A 22841-nucleotide genomic window follows, 5' to 3' on the forward strand; every position below is an offset into this window, starting at 1 on the left:
GGGATGTTCAGTTAAAGTTAAGTTAAGTTAAAGTACCAATGATTGTCACACACACACTAGGTGTGGCGAAATTTGTCCTCTGCATTTGACCCATCCCCTTGATCACCCCCTGGGAGGTGAGGGGAGCAGTGAGCAGCAGCGGTGGACGCGCCCGGGAATAATTTTTGGTGATTTAACCCCCAATTCCAACCCTTGATGCTGAGTGCCAAGCAGGGAGGTAACGGGTCCCATTTTTATAGTCTTTGGTATGACTCGGCCGGGGTTTGAACTCACAACCTACCGATCTCAGGGCGGACACTCTAACCACTAGGCCAGTTCAGCTAAATTGTTTCGGGGGGGCTACATTTGCGGAAAAATAAGGACTTCTCCCCTCACTATTAGTCCTTTTTTTGTATATTCTCGAGGGATTTTGGTATAGAACAATGGGAGACCGGGCTTTCTGCTCTGCCGCTCCCAGTCTGTGGAACGCTCTCCCTGACCACCTGAGGGCACCACAGACTGTGGATGCTTTTAAAAAAGGCTTAAAAGCCCTTCTTTTTAAAAAAAAAGCCTTTTTTTAGATGTATGCATACTAGTTATAGCTATTTGGCTATTCTAATTTTTATTTTTATTTATTTCTTTATTTTATTTTATTTTTTTAATACACTGTAGCACTTTGAGATTTTTTACTCAATATAAAGTGCTTTTTACAAATAACATCTATTATTATTATTATTATTATTATTAGAAGCACGCAAAAAGGTCTCTCGCTATTTTTTTTAATATACCGGTAGCCCAATTGATGAAAAAACAAAAGAGGACCTAAAACGGAGCCTTGAGGAACACCACTAGTTTAACCAAAGAAGTTGAACAAATGACTACTGACTGCACCTGAAGTAAAAAAGCTACAAGCTTAGTTACATACAGTCGTGGTCAAAAGTTTACATACACTTGTAAAGAACATAATTTCATGGCTGTCTTGAGTTTCCAATCATTTCTACAACTCTTAATGTTTTTGTGATAGAGTGATTGGAGCACATACTTGTTGGTCACAAAAAAAACATGAAGTTTGGCTCAATTTTTGTTTCATCTGACATCACATGGACAAAGATAAGACCTTCTGGAGGAAGGTTCTGTGGTCAGATGAAACAAAAATTGAGCTGTCTGGCCACAATACCCAGCAATATGTTTGGAGGAGAAAATGTAATCCCAGGAACACCAATCCTACCGTCAAGCATGGTGGTGGTAATATTATGCTCTAGGCCTGTTTTGCTGCCAAAGTGGCCTAGTGGTTAGAGTGTCCGCCCTGAGATCAGTAGGTTGTGAGTTCAAACCCCGGCCGAGTCATACCAAAGACTATAAAAATGGGACCCATTACCTCCCTGCTTGGCACTCAGCATCAAGGGTTGGAATTGGGGGTTAAATCACCAAAAATGATTCCAGAGCGCTGCCACCGGTGCTGCTCACTGCTCCCCTCACCTCCCAGGGGGGTGAACAAGGGGATGGGTCAAATGCAGAGGACAAATTTCACCACACCTAGTGTGTGTGTGATAATCATTGGTACTTTAACTTTAATTCCAAGTTCTGAACTGAGCCTGGGGGCTGGTACGGTGCTGGATTTGGCCTCGCCAGTCTTGTCCTATGTGCTGCAAGTTGTATTTTGCTGGTGCAAAGGCTGTATGTTCTCCTCACACATTACTGCTGTGTTGCCAGGCTGGTTTTCTTGTGATCTTAAACAGTCAAGCCACCAAACCGGTCTTTAAAAAACTCCGTCACACCCACTTTGGGCAGGAACCACTTCTTCTGTCCTCCCCGTTGAAAGACAAGCTAGTAAAGTTTATTGAACCCAACCCAACCCTCCCTTCAGGCCCAAATGTGCTGTACACGTGTAGATCCTCCCCCCGCCGACCCTTCACCTCGTTTCACTCCCTGACCCGCATTTTCTGCCACCGCAAGCGTGAGTTGGCCCGCGCCGTTCCAAGCGTTGTGCGCGGGAGGTCTCGCACAATCCGGGCGGTTCCCCCCGGATTTACATGTTTGGCATCCAGCTGTCTCCTCCGCGCCTCGCTTGATTCACACCAGCTGCAGACATGAGTGGACTCTGCTACAGAAACAAAGACCTCCTATCTAGGACTCTGCAAACAGCCCTCATCTCGCAGGCATGTGACCGAGTTTTTGCTTTCAAGCAAAACGAGGATTAGCCACAAGGTCGGAAAAGTTGTCTAATGCAGTAGTAAAATTCTACTGTAAATTAGGTATATAAACATATATATATATACATACACATAAATAATATATATATATATACATACATATAGACGTGTGTATGTATGTATATATATATATATATATATACCGTAATTTCCGGACTATAAGCCGCTACTTTTTCCCCTCGTTCTGGTCCCTGCGGCTTATACAAGGGTGCGGCTTATTTACGGCCTGTTCTTCTCCGATACCGACGAAGAGGATTTCGGTGGTTTTAGTACGCAGGAGGAAGACGATGACACAATGATTAAAGACTGACTTTTCATATACCGGTAGGCTGGTTATTTTGATAACGTACAGGCGAGCACTTTGTATTACTTTGCACCGTTGTATTATTTGTACTCTGCACGAATGCAGTTTTGCCATGTCAAAGATGTGAAAGTTTGATTGAATGATTGAAAGATTTATTGTTAATAAATGGGACGCTTTGCGTTCCCAAACAGTCATCTCTGTCCCGACAATCCCCTCCGTGGTAGCAGGAACCCCTATATACTACGCTAATTACACATCAAAACCCTGCGGCTTATAGTCGGGTGCGGCTTATATATGGAGCAATCTGTATTTTCCCCTAAATTTAGCTGGTGCGGCTTATAATCAGGTGCGGCTTATAGTCCGGAAATTACGGTATATAAACATACATATATATATATATACACATACATATATATACATATAGACGTGTGTATGTATATATTATATATATATATTATATATATATATATACATACATATATATATATATATATACACATGTATGTAAATATATATACAAAACCAGTGAAGTTGGCACGTTGTGTAAATGGTAAATAAAAACAAAACACGATGATTTGCAAATCCTTTTCAACCTATATTCAATTGAATAGACTGCAAAGACGAGATATTTAACGTTCAAACTGGAAAACTTTGTTATTTTTTGCAAATATTAGCTCATTTGGAATTTGATGCCTGCAACATGTTTTTTAAAAAAGCTGGCACAAGTGGCAAAAAAGACTGAGAAAGTTTGAGGAATGCTCGTCAAACACTTATTTGGAACATCCGACAGTTGAACAGGCTAATTAGGAACAGGTGGGTGCCATGATTGGGTATAAAAGCAGCTAACATGAAATGCTCAGTCATTCACAAACGAGGTTGGGGCGAGGGTCACCACTTTGTGAACAAATGCGTGAGCAAATTGTCCAACAGTTTAAGAACATTTCTCAACCAGCTATTGCAAGGAATTTAGGGATTTCACCATCCACGGTCCGTAATATCATCAAAAGTTTCAGAGAATCTGGAAAAAACACTGCACTTAATGCCGTGACCTTGGATCCCTCAGGCGGTACTGCATCGGAAAAAAACCGACATCAACGTGTAAAGGATATCACCACATGGGCTCAGGAACACTTCAGAAAACCACTCTCATAAACTACAGTCGGTCGCTACATCCGTAAGTGCAAGTTTAAACTCTACTATGCAAAGCCAAAGCCATTTATCAACAACACCCGGCTTCGCTGGGCCTGAGCCCATCTAAGATGGACTGATGCAAAGTGGGAAAAGGTTCTGTGGTCTGACAAATCCACATTTCAAATTGTTTTTGAAATAAATAAATAAATATATATATATATATATATATATATATATATAATTTGGGTAGAATTTCTCTAAACAAAACAAGTTTTCTTTTGAGTAATTCAACATTTTTTATCAGAGCTGTTTATCTATTTTATAGAGGAATATAGTTCATAATAGAACTGGGACACAATGTTATTTTTAAAAAGTATGGATTTTAAATCGAGAATCAATTCTGAATCGAATCGAATCGTGTGGTGCCCAAAGATTCACAGCCTTAATGTATACATACAAGTGTGTGTATGGGGCGGTAACGACGGGCGCCCTCTAGTGGGGGCCACCGGGCGTCGTTCTTATTGCTCAGACGAGGTGGATACACCAGGAAATAGTAATTCGTGAACTTTCTGTTGCTTTCAGGAAGCGTATTAGTTTGCTGCGAGCAGCTTAGCAGACAAAGACCACGTAGGGTCCAACCACTGCGTTCAAGAAAAGAAAAACACGCAGAACCAGTTTAGAGTTCCACAGCTCTCCCATGCAATCTGGTGCTGGTTGGGCAGAAGACACCTGTCCCGACTGCGCATGCGCGGGCGGATGGAACAAGAGCCTGCCCTGTGCTTCCTGGGACAAGATTGTACTAGAAGCTCGATGCCCACAGCGCTTCGCTCCTTCGGGTTGCGCAATGTGCGGTGGGGGGAGGTGCACATTGGCGTGGATCTCGTGACTCACCTGTGGAGCTGCACAAGTCATTGCAAGTATGCTCTGCAGTCTGCACACGTTGTTCCACGCAAGACTTAAATGAGAGCATTGGCGTGTAATACACTTTTCCACCACTTGTGGCAGTAATGACAATATCAGACAAACAAGCTAAAGTCATAGAGAAGTTTCTTTATTGACAGTTTAGTTAAGAAATTGAATTTTTTTTTTAAATTAATTTATTTGATTGGTATTTATTTTTGTAATCAGCCTTGATAATAATATTTGGGATGAACACGTGCTTCCGTATCATTTGATAAGGTTGATCTTGTTGAAGTGTAAGTAGGTCAGATAGAATTACTAAATATGATTAAAATCAAGAATAACATGAGATATTATTCATTTTTGTTTGACTACTTTTGGGTTGTTTTGTGTCATGTTTGAGTGTCTTCTCAATTGCTCCGTTGATTGAAGTGAAGTGAAGTATATTTATATAGCGCGTGAAACCCAATATTTAAGTTACATTTAAACCAGGTGGGTAAAGTGTCTTGCCCAAGGACACAATGGCAGTGACTAGGATGGCTGAAGCGGGGATCGAACCTGGAACCCTCAAGTTGCTGGCACGGCCACTCTACCAACCGAGCTATACCGCCCCACATTGCTATTCAGAATGTTGCTGGGCTGGGGAATTGGAATTGTATTATTATGGTATTATTTTGTATTATTTTGTTGGACTGATTTAAAAAAAAGAAAAAAGAATTAAAGCTGCAAGCAGCGATGGACGGGACCGACTCTGAGGGCTCATAAAATCCAAACCGGAGCAGTAATTAAAACTCTTTCATCAACTTTTTATCAGAAGGGTTCAATCTCTCTCCTGTGCTAATTTGAAGCCGACACGACAAACGCGCTCAGAGGAGATAATGTTTAAAAAAAGGTGACTGTTTTTACACAACTTTTGTTTTGAAGGGGGAATTGCAAACTTCCTGTTGATTCTTGCTGGGGGTTGTCAATATATGAAATGTAGATCTAAGTGAGACCTACATAGAGGTTTTTGTTTCATGTCTCTACGACATTCCTACTGGAAGTTACAGGCAGTTTTGTCTGTGTTTTCTTCCTAGGAGCAGTTTTGTCTGTGTTTTCTTCCTAGGGGGTGCTAGAGCGCAATTTTGAGTTTTGGGGTTTGGTTTTTTTGATTAGATCGCAATTTTCGCCAGTCCTGATGTGTGTGTCCAATTTGGTGAGTTTTGAAGCCTGTTAAGGGGGTCAAATTACAGCTCAAAGAGGCAAAGGTGACTGTTTTTACAAAACTTTTGTTTTGAAGGGGGAATTGCCAACTTCCTGTTGATTTTTGCTGAAGGATGTCAGTGTATGAAATCTAAGTCTAAGTGAGACCTACATAGAGGTTTTTGTTGCATGTCTCTACGACATTCCTACTGGAAATTATAGGCAGTTTTGTCTGTTTTCTTCCTAGGGGGCGCTAGAGCGCAATTTTGAGTTTTGGGGTTTGGTTTTTTGATAAGATTAGTAATTCAGTGGTTGTGTCCCGAGGTCTTAAAACACAGGTGTCAAACTCAAGCACCCCCCAGGGGCCCGCCACATTATTTTGTGTGGCCCGTGAAAGCCTGGAAATAATATGCGTTAATAAAATGCTTCATCTTTTCTTACTAAATATATTTGTTCTTTCCCCTTTTTGACATTAAAAATCATGTCCTGCATGCAATTACATGTCTTTTAAAATTCAATATTATCAAAATCAAAATATTGTATTATCATGTATTCCAATTTTATTTTATTTTTTAAATGGAGATAAATACTGCACTCAAATATCTGCTTGACTTCCATCCATCCATCCATCCATTTCCTACCGCTTATTCCCTTCGGGGTCGCTGGAGTCTATCTCAGCTACAATCGGGCGGGAGGCGGGGTACACCCTGGACAAGTCGCCACCTCATCGCAGGGCCAACACAGATAGACAGACAACATTCACACTCACATTCACACACTTATAAAGTAAAATAAATGATCAATCAAATTGTAGACTGTAAAATTGACAATAGGTTTTACGGTTAAATTCCGCCGACTGAGTTTTTTACCATAAAATCAACGTTGGTACGTTTTTTTTCCACATACAGTAAGACAATAAAACATTAAAAACAAAAGCAATTAAAACAAGATTTTACTATTAAAAAAAATGGCAGCTCTGTTGCTTGAATTTTACCGCTAAAAACAGTGGTATTGTTTCTCCATTCCATTCCTTTATTCCATTTTTTTACATGCTGTAAAAAAAACACTGCTTTTACTGTAAAATTCTGTTCACTGAGCTGCCAGTTTTCAAAGTAAAATTTCTAAAAAAAAATTTGCAGTTTATGTAAAAAAATATATTGTTAATGTATTATATATATACATGTATATTCATATACAGTATTACTCATTGTTAAAAGCGGCCCTCTGAGGCCAACCATAACTGCGATGTGGCCCTCAATGAAAAGAAGTTAGACACCCCTGTCTTAAAAGGTTAAGAACCCCTAATCTGGTATACCGTACATGTCGGAACGATACACAAGCCTGCAGCTAGATATTGTCTTGACCCGAGATCTACAAAGCGAAGAGGAAGCAGGACCTGACTCCCCTACAGGGACCTCTTCTTTTAACTGTTTTACGACCTTTTCTTTGAACTGATGTAATCCAAGGCTATGGCTGTTTACGACCCCCGTACCTTAGAAACAGCTGTTGCCATGTAATCAGGGATAGTCCAAATAAAAGAGGAGGCGTACAATCTTTCGCCAGAGCGTGGTGAGACTGTCCAGATGTCTCCTCAAATGAGCCAAATTTAATTCTGTCTCTGTTTAATTCCTTGCTTCTTGTCTTGTTTAATAATGTCATCGGTCTTTGAACCTGACATACAGCCCGGCCGCCGGCCAACTTTTTTAACCCAATGCGGCCCCCAAGTCAAAAAGTTTGGGGACCCCTGATCTACGCCTTACTCCAAAACAAATTGATATTATGGGAAATGGCTGCAAGATTCATTCTCAGTCGCAAACAACACATAAAGGGAACTTGTCAGTGAAATTTCAGACATCTGGAAACTATGGGTAACTTTAACATCCAACACGAGTTAAGAGTAATATCAAGTTTGAAGCTCATATTTGAAAGGATATGCAGTGCAGAAATGGCTCACTGCAGCCATTAAATCTGATGATCAAGTTCTCCATCGTAATTCAGCTGTGTGTGAACGACTTCACGCTGATGTCTACACCTAATAAATAATAACATACCGTATTTTACAGACTATAAGCCGCTACTTTTTAACCACGCTTTGAATCCTGCGGTTTATAAAACGGCGCTGCTACTTTTATGACTTTTTCTTCGCTAACAGCCATGTTTTGTATTTAACAAATAGTTTTCATAGAAGACCATAGAGACACTAAAAAGGTGTGTCATTGTTCGTGCTACGGTGCCATCTTTTGGATGAGTTTGCTCACTGCAGGTCCTGCGGGTTGAAAATGTACTTCTCGTTTCTTTAACTGGAAGTATTCGTACACACCGTAGGAGGATGCGATAGCTAACCGCTAACAGCAAGCTAGCACCCTGAATGTAAACAAACGCCATGGGTGGATCTACACCTGACATCCACTGTAATGATACCAACTACAAAAGCGTATGTAGTCGATACTACTATGATCACATCGACATTTTTTATCGTCACAAAATCTTTTTTGTTTTAAAAAAAATTCATATTATGTTTATAAACTCAGGAAATATGTCCCTGGACACATGAGGACTTTGAATATGACCAATGTATGATCCTGTAACTACTTGGTATCGGATCGATACCTACATTGGTGGCATCATCCAAAACTAATGTAAAGTATCCAAACAACAGAAGAATAAGTGATTACTACACTTGAACAGAAGTGTAGATAAGATCTGTCTATACTATGTTCTAACAGTAAATAAACAAGTGGATTAATGTTCCATTTTTATAGTTTGTCACTCAAAAATAATAGAATGGAAAATTACGCAATATGTTACTGCATATTATGTCAGCAGACTAATTAGGAGTCTTTGTTTGCGTACTACTAAAAGACAAGTTCTCTTGTATGTTCACTATTTTATTTAAGGAACAAATTGTTCTTCGATTGCAATAAGAAATACCGTATTTTTCGGAGTATAAGTCACTCCGGAGTATAAGTCGCATCGGCCGAAAATGCATTATAAAGAAGGAAAAAAACATATATAAGTCGCAGTGGAGTATAAGTCGCATTTTTGAGGGAAATTTATTTGATAAAACCCAACACCAAGAATAGACATTTGAAAGGCAATTTAAAATAAATAAAGAATAGTGAACAACAGGCTGAATAAGTGTACGTTATATGAGGCATAAATAACCAACTGAGAAGGTGCCTGGTATGTTAACGTAACATATTATGGTAAGAGTCATTCAAATAACTATAACATATAGAACATGCTATACATTTACCAAACAATCTGTCACTCCTAATCGCTAAATCCCATGAAATCTTATACGTCTAGTCTCTTACGTGAATGAGCTAAATAATATTATTTGATATTTTACGGTAATGTGTTAATAATTTCACACATAAGTCGCTCCTGAGTATAAGTCGCACCCCCGGCCAAACTATGAAAAAAACGGCGACTTATAGTCCAAAAAATACGGTATTTGGTATCGGATCGATACCTAAATTTGTGGTATCATCCAAAACTAATGTAAAGTATCCAAACAACAGAAGAATAAGTGATTATTACATTTGAACAGAAGTGTAGATGGAACATGATAATATAGCCAGATATTAACAGTAAATAAATAAGTGGATTAATATTCCATTTTTATAGTTTGTCACTCATAATGTTGACAAAATAATAGGTAGATAAATGACACAATATGTTACTGCATATGTCAGCAGACTAATTAGGAGCCTTTGTTTGCTTACTACTAAAAGACAAGTTGTCTTGTATGTTCACTATTTTATTTAAGGACAATTGTGCTTTGATTGCAATAATAAACATATGTTTAATGTACCCTGAGATTTGTTGTTTAAAAAAAGCCAATAATGCAATTTTTGTGGTCCCCTTTATTTAGGAAAGTATTGAAATACATTTTGGTACATATTGGTGTCGGGACAACCCTACGCGCTTGTGATTATAGTGCTAGTTGCTAGTGATTTAACAGCACAATACTGTTATCACTCAAGAACAAGGAACATTTAGGGCCAGTTTATTGTAAAATACAATCATGATTTCATACAAGATGTACAGTATAAGTAAGGGTCCCTGCTCCCTCTCTCCATCAGTTTGGCTGTCTTTGACCTGGAAAATGTTGAAGACCCCTGCTTTCGAACCTTTTGTTTGCATGTTTTGTGCTCTTTTATCAGGTTTTTTGTATCTGCCAGAGTTGTTGTGTTTTGAGAGAGTAATAAAAGACTTAGGGAGTAGCCTTGTGGGAGTGGAATACCTGTGGGTTTGACATGTCTGCTGCCCTCCTAAACACAAGGGAAGACTTCGCTCCAGGCACACACTCGTTGGGACGGTTCAGACACGCACGGTTGAAAGATCTTCGTGAAACTCGAGTGTTGTTTTGTCCTTTCCTCGTCACTCCTTCATCTTGGCCTCCAGGAAAGACTGAAACTTTTGCAAGTTCTCCTCTTGCTGACCGAGAGTCTCCAGCAAAATGCCCATGGGTGACCTTTTTAGTCCGGCACACTCAATTTTGTTCTCCAGCTTATTTTTCATGTTGCGGAGGCGAAAGGAGGAATGGGCCAATACCACTGAAAAGAGGAGAGAGTTATGAAAGTGTTGACTTAGTAGGTCTAATACAGTGGTTCTTAACCTGGGTTCCATCGAACCCTAGGAGTTTGGTGAGTTGGCCTCTGGGGTTCGGCGGAGCCTCCGCCGCAGAGGTCAAGACACACCCGACTCATCGTGTAAATAAAAACTTCTCCCTATCGGCGTATTATGGATACCCCCCAAACAATGTTCCCTCTAATTTTCTATATGCGTGGACCTACTCAGTGGCCTAGTGGTTAGAGTGTCCGCCCTGAGATCGGTAGGTTGTGAGTTCAAACCCCGGCCGAGTCTTACCAAAGACTATAACAATGGGACCCATTACCTCCCTGCTTGGCACTCAGCATCAAGGGTTGGAATTGGGGGTTAAATCACCAAAAATTATTTCCGGGCGCGGCACCGCTGCTGCCCACTGCTCCCCTCACTTCCCAGGGGTTGAACAAGGGGATGGGTCAAATGCAGAGGACACATTTCACCACACCTAGTGTGTGACAATCATTGGTACTTTAACTTAGATGTGCACACCTGTCCCAAACCTGACTAAATACCAAGTTAATGACCCCAAAAGGGACAAGCGGTAGAAAATGGATGGATGTTTTATTATTATAATCAAATGACAGCAGTCATTTGAATGGTATTATTTTGTAATATAAGTGTTTTGGCCCACTTACAATGACAATAACAATTTTTTATTTTTTTTTCATGAGCTGTGTACTAGTATTGTATGTCTGGGTGGGGGTCCTGCTTTGGAAATAATTGTTACCCCTTTCTGATATCGCATTTAGTTCCCACTAAAACATTCACCTGTTGCACAATGAGATGTAAACACGGGTTCATGTGTACATTCCTGTAACTTTCTGTTTGTAACATATATCTTTATTAGTATTTTTTTAATATGATATTAATCATTTAATGATTAATATTTATAAATTAAGATTAAATTAAGAAAGAAAAAAAAAATCACTAAAGAAGGGTTCGGTGAAGGCGCATATGAAACTGGTGGGGTTCACTACCTCCAACAAGGTTAAGAACCACTGGTCTAATATGATTGTGTGGACCTTACGGGTGAGAGGTAATGTGATTGCCGTCATAAACACCATCACGCTCCCTAGTAAGGATATTAACACGTAGCTAGCCACCATGACGGCCAGCACAAAGGCCGCGGGGCTCCGCCTCTTGAAGTTAGAGACCACGGTTCTGTTCTCCGCGGCCCACACGGAGCCCAGAAAGACTCCTGATACTACAGCCATGGCGGTGAACATCCCCAGGGGGTTCAGGAACCTGCAGCACACAAGAGCAGCAAAACATGAATGTGGTTTTTCATGCAGATTCCAATGTGGTCGCTATCGCCGCCATGTGGTGAAAGTGAATCATTACAACGCAATGGGCAAAACATCCATCCATCCATTTTTCTACCGCTCATAATTGTAGTAATATGATGTCTCGTAGCCACGTCCTGTATAAAACCAAAGGCAGACAGAATTGTTCACTGGTTTTTAAAGACTAAAACAATTTGACCTACAAAACCTATTAAATGGGAAAAAAAAACCTCTGGTATGTACCTTTGTCGTAAATTAAGTATAACTTTACATACTTCCTCGCCAGGCACTTTCTTTGTGGCTAATCCACTGTTGGCATGCCGCAGCTGTGATGTCATCAAGGGTCATGTCGGCGACCTTAAGAAGTGTTAATCTGGAATTTAAACTTTCCAAGTCAATAATGTGGCCTGTGGACTTGCTACTCTGGAGGATAATGTCAGCAAACCAAAGTTTGACCATCTTTGGACTCCAATGAACTTGCACTAGTATGACGTAGGGCTGGGAGATATGGCTAAAAACTGTATCATGATATAAAAGTTTTAAATTGTTCCATATCGATATTTTTTATGACCTATCGAAAATAGGGACCGGGAGAAAACTGTATTAAAGGTAAACATTTGTATTTAAATGTAACTAATTATAATCCTCTCAGCTATCGAGGCAAAAAGGAAAGGAAATGTCAACACAACCATAAAAAACACTCAATGTAAACAAAATTCTAAAATCCCATTCAACACTTAACAATAAGCTCTTAGGTGCACAAATAAGGCAATATCTGCTTAATAAAGTGCAAGAAAATAGTGCAAAGTGTAAAAAAGCAAACATAAAGAAACCAGAGAAGAGCTATTTTTTGCAGGTTTAGTGCCAGGAAGTTTTGGCTGTGGTCTAAAGGGTGAGCGCGGCTAAGGTGGTCCACATTGGCCTGACTACGGTCTGTTAGTAAAAATCCCCCCCAAAAAATGCCATTCTGTCGAGGTGACTTTTTCTGTTTTATCGACAAGTTATTAGCTGTCTGCCGCACTCATTTTTAGTTTCTCTCCTCACGCCATGCAAAGAATCAACCGCGAGACAAAAAGATGGCACAACCAACCTGGATAGTTAATACGGTTACCTGATTGGCTGTTAGCGTTTCACTCCCACTGATCGGTGCACTGTAAATTATCTGCCACTTGCCAAGATTTAAAATTATATTTCTAGAAATGTCCCTAGTTTTGAGAGCTATTTACCTATTTTTAGTCATGGACTAATCTTTATTTTAGCATGAATAATTATATTGTGTCTATTCTATTTTAAAAAAAATTATAATAGAGACAATAACTATTCAAATAAGATATTTAGGTTTTCCCCCACATAAAAAATTGTGTTTAAAGATTCTGCAACATCATGACGATAATTAATTTAAGAATTGCAAGTTGAATAATGCTTGTTTTCAGAATAAAATACATATTTCTATCTTAAAAGTTATGCTAATTTGTAGATATACACATCTTAATGTAGGATGTATTATCAGGTCAAAATATATGTCCATGCAGCTAGTTAATTTCACTAGTTTTTAGTATTGTTTTTCCTAAAACCTAGTCTTTTAATCTTAGCTCTTGTTTGCAGTGTGATCACTTCCTGTGTTGCACGGTTACCAGACAGCGAGTGACTTTGTTCATGCAACCAACCTTGATTCGCAACTTCCCCTTTTTCCTCCATTCATCACATTTTTTTAAACCTCAATTGCTTGTCTATTGCAATATATATTGATATTGTTTTTATCACCAAGCTAATGATGATGATGACCGTACAGTTTCCCATATCATCAAAATGACACATATCTATATTGAATTGGTGCACTAATTTGGAAAAGGAGACCCAAAACGTCCCCTGAAAGTTGCATTATGTCATGTCAGTAATTCCAATAAGTTCCTCACACATAGCTTTCAGTTTTGGCTCTACCTGTTACACCATCAATCATAAATAATCTGTTGTGTTCTTTGATGTTTTAGCTCTTCTTTTAATGTGTTTTTTTTACCTTACATTTCTATCTGCACTGCAACCACATAATTTCCCTATTGTGGGATAAATAAAGTCAGCTTCTTCCTAATAGCAGTATAACCCTGCTTCTTAACACACATTATGCGAGAATAAGAAGACATCGCAGGAGGGGTCGTCGTTGCTAACTTAGCAATTGTGTCACTATATTTAGAGCAGGGGTCTTTAACTTTCATCAATCACTATTAGAGTTAGTTTGAAAAAAAGATAGGACAGGTGAGCTTTTTGTGTTTTATTTATATGACCTGCAACTAGGGTTGTTTCCATACCAATATTTTGGTACTGGTACCAAAATGTATTTCGACACTGTTGGAGCCAAAATTCCTTATTTGTTTATATTGTTTTTATTTTATTTTCTCTAATTGATTGTTGGGTTCAGCATGTTTAATTTCCTTTTCGGCAGATTTCTCCGCCCACTTCCTGTTAAGAACCAGGAAGTGTTGACAGGGAGGGGACTGTTGTTATGGTGCGGTTACCATGGTAGCCTCCATTAATTGGGTTCAGGTGTGAGCATGGGAGGGCGATTGGAGGACAAACAGTTTTCGACCGTGTCGTGTCATGTCATGTGGTATCGTGTTGTATCGTGCCGTGACAATGTTGTGATAATGTGCCATTCAAGGTCAGCATACTTTATGTTATATAACTTACATTTGATTTAATTTAGATAGCTTGGAATAAACGGATTGTCATATCCAAACACAGTTCTACAGTACTGGACATTCTATCATTTACGCGCGTCAAACTGGTCAACACAGTCGCCCTCGGGACCAGCCCAAAGGTAAGGGCTGTAAAGATACTTTTCTAGATAAAGGAGACCCCAAAAATGGCATTAAAGGCCTACTGAAACCCACTACTACCGACCACGCAGTCTGATAGTTTATATATCAATGATGAAATCTTAACATTATAACACATGCCAATACGGCCGGGTTAACTTATAAAGTGACATTTTAAATTTGCCGCTAAACTTCCGGTTCGAAACGCCTCTGCGGATGACGTATGCGCGTGACGTAGCCCGGCGAACACGGGTATGCCTTCCACATTGAAGCCAATACGAAAAGCTCTGTTTTCATTTCATAATTCCACAGTATTCTGGACATCTGTGTTCGTGAATCTGTTTCAATCATGTTCATTGCATTATGGAGAAGGAAGCCAAGCAAGCAAAGAAGAAAGTTGTCGGTGCGAAATGGACGTATTTTTCGAACGTAGTCAGCCACAACAGTACACAGCCGGCGCTTCTTTGTTTACATTCCCGAAAGATGCAGTCAAGATGGAAGAACTCGGATAACAGAGACTCTAACCAGGAGGACTTTTGATTTGGATACACAGACGCCTGTAGAGAACTGGGACAACACAGACTCTTACCAGGATTACTTTGATTTGGATGACAAAGACGCAGACGTGCTACTGTGAGTATGCAGCTTTGGCTTTTTTTTGCGTATGTACGTAACTTTTTTAAAATATATAAGCTTTATGAACCTTGGGTTAGGTGAACGGTCTTTTGGGCTGAGTGATTGTGTGTGTTGATCATGTGTTTGAATTGTATTGGCGTGTTCTATGGAGCTAGGAGCTAGCAGAGGAGCTAGGAGCTAGCATAACACGTACCGTACCGTAAGTGCGCGTCACGTACGTAACTTTTTAAAAATATATAAGCTTTATGAACCTTGGGTTAGGTGAACGGTCTTTTGGGCTGAGTGATTGTGTGTATTGATCAGGTGTTTGAATTGTATTGGCGTGTTCTATGGAGCTAGGAGCTAGCAGAGGAGCTAGGAGCTAGCATAACAAACACGCAGGTGTTATTATGCAGGATTAATTTGTGGCATATTAAATATAAGCCTGGTTGTGTTGTGGCTAATAGAGTATATATATGTCTTGTGTTTATTTACTGTTGTAGTCATTCCCAGCTGAATATCAGGTACCGTGAGTATGCAGCCTTGGCTGCTAAACATTCGATAACTTGACCGTATGTGCGCGTCACGTACGTAACTTTTTAAAAATATATAAGCTTTATGAACCTTGGGTTAGGTAAACTGTCTTTTGGGCTGAGTGATTGTGTGTGTTGATCAGGTGTTTGAATTGTATTGGCGTGTTCTATGGAGCTAGGAGCTAGCAGAGGAGCTAGGAGCTAGCATAACAAACACGCAGGTGTTTTTATGCAGGATTAATTTGTGGCATATTAAATATAAGCCTGGTTGTGTTGTGGCTAATAGAGTATATATATGTCTTGTGTTTATTTACTGTTGTAGTCATTCCCAGCTGAATATCAGGTCACCCTTGGCTCTCACAGCATCTTCCCTATCTGAATAGCTTCAACTCCCCACTAGTCCTTCACTTGCACTTTACTCATCCACAAATCTTTCATCCTCGCTCAAATTAATGGGGAAATTGTCGCTTTCTCGGTCCGAATCTCTCTCACTTCATGCGGCCATCATTGTAAACAATAGGGAACTTTGCGTATATGTTCAACTGACTACGTCACGCTACTTCCGGTAGGTGCAAGCCTTTTTTTTATCAGATACCAAAAGTTGCAATCTTTATCGTCGTTGTTCTATACTAAATCCTTTCAGCAAAAATATGGCAATATCGCGAAATGATCAAGTATGACACATAGAATAGATCTGCTATCCCCGTTTAAATAAAAAAAATTCATTTCAGTAGGCCTTTAATGGCTTTATTTTAACAAAAAATCCTACGGTACATTTAACATCTGTTTATTATTGCAATCGAAGAACGCTTTATTATACGACTAATCAACTAATCGTTAAGATAGTCGTTGACTAATCGACTATCAAACGAATCGTTAGGTGCGGCCCTATTATTCATGCACATACTAAAGACAAGTCAAAAGAGAATTTGTGATGATGAATGATGGCCTGCGTTCCTCAACGTCCAGGGGCAGTGGATCCAACTTGCCCTGGCCGACAAGGTTCGCTGAGACGTACAATAGAAAAAAAAAATGGATATTTGGAAATTGTGTGACTCAAGATTGCAGTTTTAGTACCGTGTTGCCTGACCTGAGTGTCTCCTAGGACAGCGAGATGGAGGAAATGTAAGATGGCTCAGCAGCTGGTGAACCACATCCACCAGGCTATCTATCAATGTAGCAGTGGTATGACAGCTGAAGATTCTTTATCCACTGAAACTTTCCTCATCCTCCTCATTCTACAGCTTCCCTAGAATGTGCTCACACCAGCGGTTGTTTGCCTCTTGGACTGGGCGACTAAAGCCGAAATGCGCTTCTGATGGGTTTATTCATACTTTAATCTTGACCAAACTGCTACGAGCTACATCAGAGCTAGCTAACATGATGTATAACTTTTGATGTACTAAGTTACGATACATAATCTTTGTGTTGTTCTTATTTCCTAACATGGTGTTTGCAATGAGGTGAACATTCTAAATTGTTTACTTTGTTTGCTTAGACACTAGGGTTGTACGGTATACCAGTACAGTGTTTCCCACACATTCATTTATTTGTGGCGGCCCGCCACGAAAGAATTACGTCCGCCACAAATTAAAAAAAAAAAAAAAGTTTTTATTTTTATTTATTTGGTTAAATTTTTTTGTCCTGTCCAGCCTCTCAGGCAAATCATATAGTTGATGTAGATGCCCATATAGGCTGTTCAGATTTACTTTACAAAAGAGAAGTGTAGGATACTTCTCTTGTTGCCTTATTTGTATTTGACCACTACTGTTTTCTGTTTATTTGTTACTGACTGTGGCAGGACACTTCTGCCTCTGTTTCACTTTATGTTGCTGGTAAATAATATGGTTGTAGTAGTAGACTAAAGTTACATTATTTAGTATGCACTAATTAAAGGGGCAGAGCTTTAAGAGACATTTTAGCTTTTATATTTTATAAGATATATTTTTTGTAAGAACCACAATTAATAAATATATTTCAGTGAATAACTTATTGTTCAAATCTGTATATAAATATGTAGATAAAGTGTTGTAATTATATTGTAAAATGGATGGATGGATGGATGTTTAAAACAAAACTGTCATTATTAATTAGTAAGTATACATTTTTTGAGCCTTTTAGAGAAAATCATATCACTGGAGTAAATTATGCAAATTACTCGATGATGTCATGGTGACCACGCCCATAGCCACGCCCATAGCCACAGGTATCTTGGCAGTTTATGGGAAACACTGCAGTACTAGTATAGTACCGCAATACTAATGAATCATATTCGGTACTATACTGCCTCTAAAAAGTACCGTCCCCCAACCCCTTTTTTTTTTGCGAGCATGACGGCCCGTCGTCGTCATGTCATTGCTGGTTTTACGAGCAGAGGAGCATGTTCGGCAGCACACAATCATGGAGTACGTTAAAGTAGAAACAGTGTGTAGACAGAAAAGGGAGAATGGACGCATTTTGACCTAAAAACTAAAGATAAAGGTGAACAGGGTGTACCCCGCCTCCCGCCCGATTGTAGCTGAGATAGGCTCCAGCGCCCCCCGCGACCCCGAAGGGAATAAGCGGTAGAAAATGGATGGATGGATGGAATCTATAACACTGAAACACCCTCAGGAAGAGCTAGCTAGCAGCTAAAATCCATCCGCAGTCTGCAGTGTTTTAGCTACTTCTAAATCACTAATCCTCGCCTCCATGGCGACAAATAAAGTAAGTTTCTTACAAGTATCATCCCTGCAGGACGCGGAATAGCTAAACATGCTTCACTACACACCGTAGCTCACCGGCATCACAATGTTAACAAACGCCATGGGTGGATCTACACCTGACATCCACTGGAATGATACCAAATACAGGCGCGTATCTAGTCGATACTACTATGATTACATCGATATTTTTTAGCATCTCAAAATCTATTTTCCTTTTTAAAAAAATTCATATTATGTTTATCCATCCATTTTCTACCGCTTGTCCCTTCCGGGGTCGCGGGGGGTGGTGGAGCCTATCTCAGCTCTTTATAAACTCAGGAAATACATCCCTGGACACATGAGTACTTAAATTATGACCAATGTATGATCCTGTAACTACTTGGTATCGGATCCATACCCAAATCTGTGGTATCATCCAAAACTAATGTAAAGTATCCAAACAACAGAAGAATAAGTGATTATTACATTTTAACAGAAGTGTATATAGAACATGTTAAAACAGAAAATAACCAGTTATTAAAGGCCTACTGAAAGCAACTACTACCAACCACGCAGTCTGATAGTTTATATATCAATGATGAAATCTTAACATTGCAACACATGCCAATACGGCCGGGTTAACTTATAAAGTGACATTTAAAATTTCCCGGGAAATATCCGGCTGAAACGTTGCGGTATGATGACGTATGCGCGTGACGAAGTCAGAGTAACGGAAGTTATGGTACCCCGTAGAATCCTATATAAAAAGCTCTGTTTTCATTTCATAATTCCACAGTATTCTGGACATCTTTTGCAATTTTTTTTAATGAACAATGAAGGCTGCAAAGAAGACAGTTGTAGGTGGGATCGGTGTATTAGCAGCGGACTACAGCAACACAACCAGGAGGACTTTGTTGGAGCGCTAGCCGCGCTAGCCGCCGACCTCACCTTGACTTCCTACGTCTCCGGGCCGCCAAACGCATCGGGTGAAGTCCTTCGTCCTTCTGCCGATCGCTGGAACGCAGGTGAGCACGGGTGTTGATGAGCAAATGAGGGCTGGCTGGCGTAGGTGGAGAGCTAATGTTTTTAGCATAGCTCTGTGCGGTCCGGTTGTTAAGTTAGCTTCAATGGCGTCGTTAGCACAGCATTGTTAACCTTCGTCAGCCTGGAAAGCATTAACCGTGTATTTACATGTCCACGGTTTAATAGTATTGTTGATTTTCTATCTATCCTTCCAGTCAGGGGTTTATTTCTTTTGTTTCTATATGCAGTTAAAGCAAGATGCTATCACGTTAGCTCGTAGCTAAAGCATTTCGCCGATGTATTGTCGTGGAGATAAAAGGCACTGAATGTCCATTTCGCGTTCTCGACTCTCATTTTCAAGAGGATATAGTATCCGAGGGGGTTTAAAATACAAATCCGTGATCCAAAATAGAAAAAGGAGAGTGTGGAATCCAATGAGCCAGCTTGTACCTAAGTTACGGTCAGAGCGAAAAAAGATACGTCCATCACTGCCTCTCAAGTCCTTCACTGTAACGTTCCTCATCTACGAATCTTTCATCCTCGCTCAAATTAATGGGGTAATCATCACTTTCTCGGTCCGAATCTCTCTCGCTCCATTGTAAACAATGGGGAATTGTGAGGAATCCTAGCTCCTGTGACGTCACGCTACTTCCGGTACAGGCAAGGCTTTTTTTTATCAGCGAGCAAAAGTTGCGAACTTTATCGTCAATTTTCTCTACTAAATCCTTTCAGCAAAAATATGGCAATATCGCGAAATGATCAAGTATGACACAGAATGGATCTGCTATTCCCGTTTAAATAAAAAAAAATCATGTCAGTAGGCCTTTAACAGTAAATGAACAAGTAGATTAATAACCCATGTTTACATTGTGACAAAATAATAGAATGGGAAATGACACAATATGTTACTGCATATGTCAGCAGACCAATTAAAAGCCTTTGTTTGTTTACTTACTAATAAAAGACAAGTTGGCGTATGTTCACAATTTTATTTAAGGACAAAATTGCCATAAAAACACATGTTTATGTACCGTAAGATTTTTTTGTTAAGATAAAGCCAATAATGCCATTTTTGTGGTCCCCTTTATTTAGAAAAGTATCAAAAAGTATCGAAATACATTTTAGTACCGGTACCAAAATATTGGTATCGGGACAGCCGTGCAGGGTACATGAGAAGTACATGCAAATGGGAAAATAAAGTAAAGGATGTTGGATGTATTTGTGTTAATATATATTAATGTATGTAGTATTTTTGGTTTCATACTTTTTAGAAAGTGAATCTTGTCCAATAAAACCAAGTAAGGAAATGGCTGTCATTATTTACATCACACACATAATTCACCAACATCGCTTCGTTCTCATTCCACACTTTTAACCAAAGCTACATACAAAAGTTACAGCATTAAACGACGGTAGTACATAATAGTAGTGTATAACGGTAAAACACTTTTTTTTTGCAGTAGTATACATTCAATAGTAAAGGAGACAAAGTACTTGTTCTGCTGGTGGCCCGAGCTTTACATCGTGGGCGTATTTAAATTAGTACAACGTGTGTATTATTATTCTGTATTGTCTGTACTGCATGTCTAGTTGGTAAATGGCGAGGTTTTTCCTGCCATAGTTCTAATATTAGGAACTACCTCACAATCACAGCTTTGTTGTTCATCTCTGTTTTTAGCTGTTGCTGCCTACTCTCTTTTTTATGGTCAAGTGACCGTGACAGGGCGGTAACGTCATCATTCTGGCTGCTTCCTTGTTCACACGTAAACGACAAGACAGCATTTTCGGACTCTTACGCTCTGGATCCCGTTCTAAAAAACTGTTTCAGACCACCCAGGACGCCGTTTACGTGTGGATAAAAGGCGTTTTTAGCGTTTCCACCGAAATTCGGTACTGTGGGGACAGGCCCTAAAGTACAGTGAAAAAGTGTAAATGTACGGCGAAAAAGTTTGTTGAGCCTTTAACATTCAATCATGATGACTGTATAATAATAGGAGACATGCATATATGCATTACACAAGTGAGTCCATTACTATTATTATTATTGGTCAAAATATAAATAAAATGCACATCACATCTGTATAGTACGGGGGTCAGCAACCTGCGTATGCTTCACTGATGAGAGTATTTGCTGAACACCGTTTTGTCCTACTAATTTCGGCGGTTCTTGAACTCACCATAGTGTGGACTGTGACGCAACAGTTTGTTTATAAGTAAAATCTTTCACTCCTTCTTCTGTCTCATTTTGTCCACCAAACGTTTTATACTGTGCGTTAGGGCTGGGCGATATAGCGAGTTTGTAAGATATATTGATATATTTTTAAACAAGATATGAATGAAGAAAATTTTGTAATATCGATCTAATTTATTTCACGTTTGTATTACCAAACGCCGCTTATTTGTTGTGTTCCTTGTCCTCCCCCGCTCTCCCTTCATGGGCTACTAAACCCATCCCCTTCCTCCTTCCTTTACTATGATGAGTCACGATTGGTTAGGGACAGGCCACTCAGTGGCAATATAGGGCGGGTCATCGAACCAGGAAGGGAAATCAAAAAGTCCCTGCCTGCAAATGTATTTTTGTATCTGAGTTTGATACATGTTGTATTATTAGCACAGCTATGTTATTTATTTTACGTAGAAATAATATTTTTGTATTTTATTTATGTTATGTAATTCTGTACTACTTAAACAGTTTCTTTTCTGTGCTGTTAATACCCATCTTGACTAACTGAGTTAAAAAAGGTGCCACTCACTGTTTACCGTACAGTTGTCATTCACTTCAATTGCACTGAATGTCGCTCAAAAATGAATATTTGTATACTTTCACCCAAAAATATATTGAGATATATATTGAGTTTAAGTAAAAATATAGAGGTATACTTTTTCGTCCATATCGCCCAGCCCTACTGTGCGTGAATGCACAAAGGTGCGCTTTGTTGATGTTATTGACTTGTTGGAGTGATAATCAGGCATATTTGGTCAGTGCGTAACTGCAAGCTAATCAATGCTAACATGCTATTCAGGCTAGCTATATGTACATATTGCATCATTATGCCTCATTTGTAGATATATTAGAGCTCATTTAATATCCTTTACTTGTATCCTCTTTGTATATAATTTATATTTGCATGTCCCATGACTGGAGATGTAGGCCGATATTATCGGCCGATAAATGCTTTAAAATGTAATATCGGAAATTATCGGTATCGTTTTTTATTATCGGTATCGTTTTTTTTTTGTTTTTTTTATTAAATCAACATAAAAAACACAAGATACACTTACAATTAGTGCACCAACCCAAAAAACCTCCCTCCCCCACTCATTCACACAAAAGGGTTGTTTCTTTCTGTTATTAATATTCTGGTTCCTACATTATATACCAATACAATACAGTCTGCAAGGGATACAGTCCGTAAGCACACATGATTGTGCGTGCTGCTGGTCCACTATTAGTACTAACCTTTAACAGTTAATTTTACTCATTTTCATTAACTACTTAACTACTAGTTTCTATGTAACTGTTTTTATATTGTTTTACTTTCTTTTTTATTCAAGAAAATGTTTTTA

At 39.3% G+C, this 22841-nt stretch overlaps 1 protein-coding gene across 1 annotated transcript in view; it reads right to left on the reverse strand.

Annotated features, from left to right (window-relative positions):
* Positions 1–9705: 9705 nt before the first annotated feature.
* The window catches only part of arl6ip5a (ADP-ribosylation factor-like 6 interacting protein 5a), a 14778-nt gene continuing 1642 nt past the window's right edge, over positions 9706–22841 (reverse strand). Inside the window, exons 2-3 of the mRNA XM_062059958.1 lie at positions 11351–11568; positions 9706–10271 (exon numbers count right to left, since the gene is read on the reverse strand). Of these exons, the coding sequence (XP_061915942.1) occupies positions 10096–10271; positions 11351–11568 (394 nt within the window). The 3' untranslated portion in view covers positions 9706–10095. The remainder of the gene's footprint in view (positions 10272–11350; positions 11569–22841) is intronic.

The sequence above is a fragment of the Entelurus aequoreus genome, linkage group LG01 (assembly GCF_033978785.1).
Source record: "Entelurus aequoreus isolate RoL-2023_Sb linkage group LG01, RoL_Eaeq_v1.1, whole genome shotgun sequence".
Lineage (NCBI taxonomy): Eukaryota > Metazoa > Chordata > Actinopteri > Syngnathiformes > Syngnathidae > Entelurus > Entelurus aequoreus.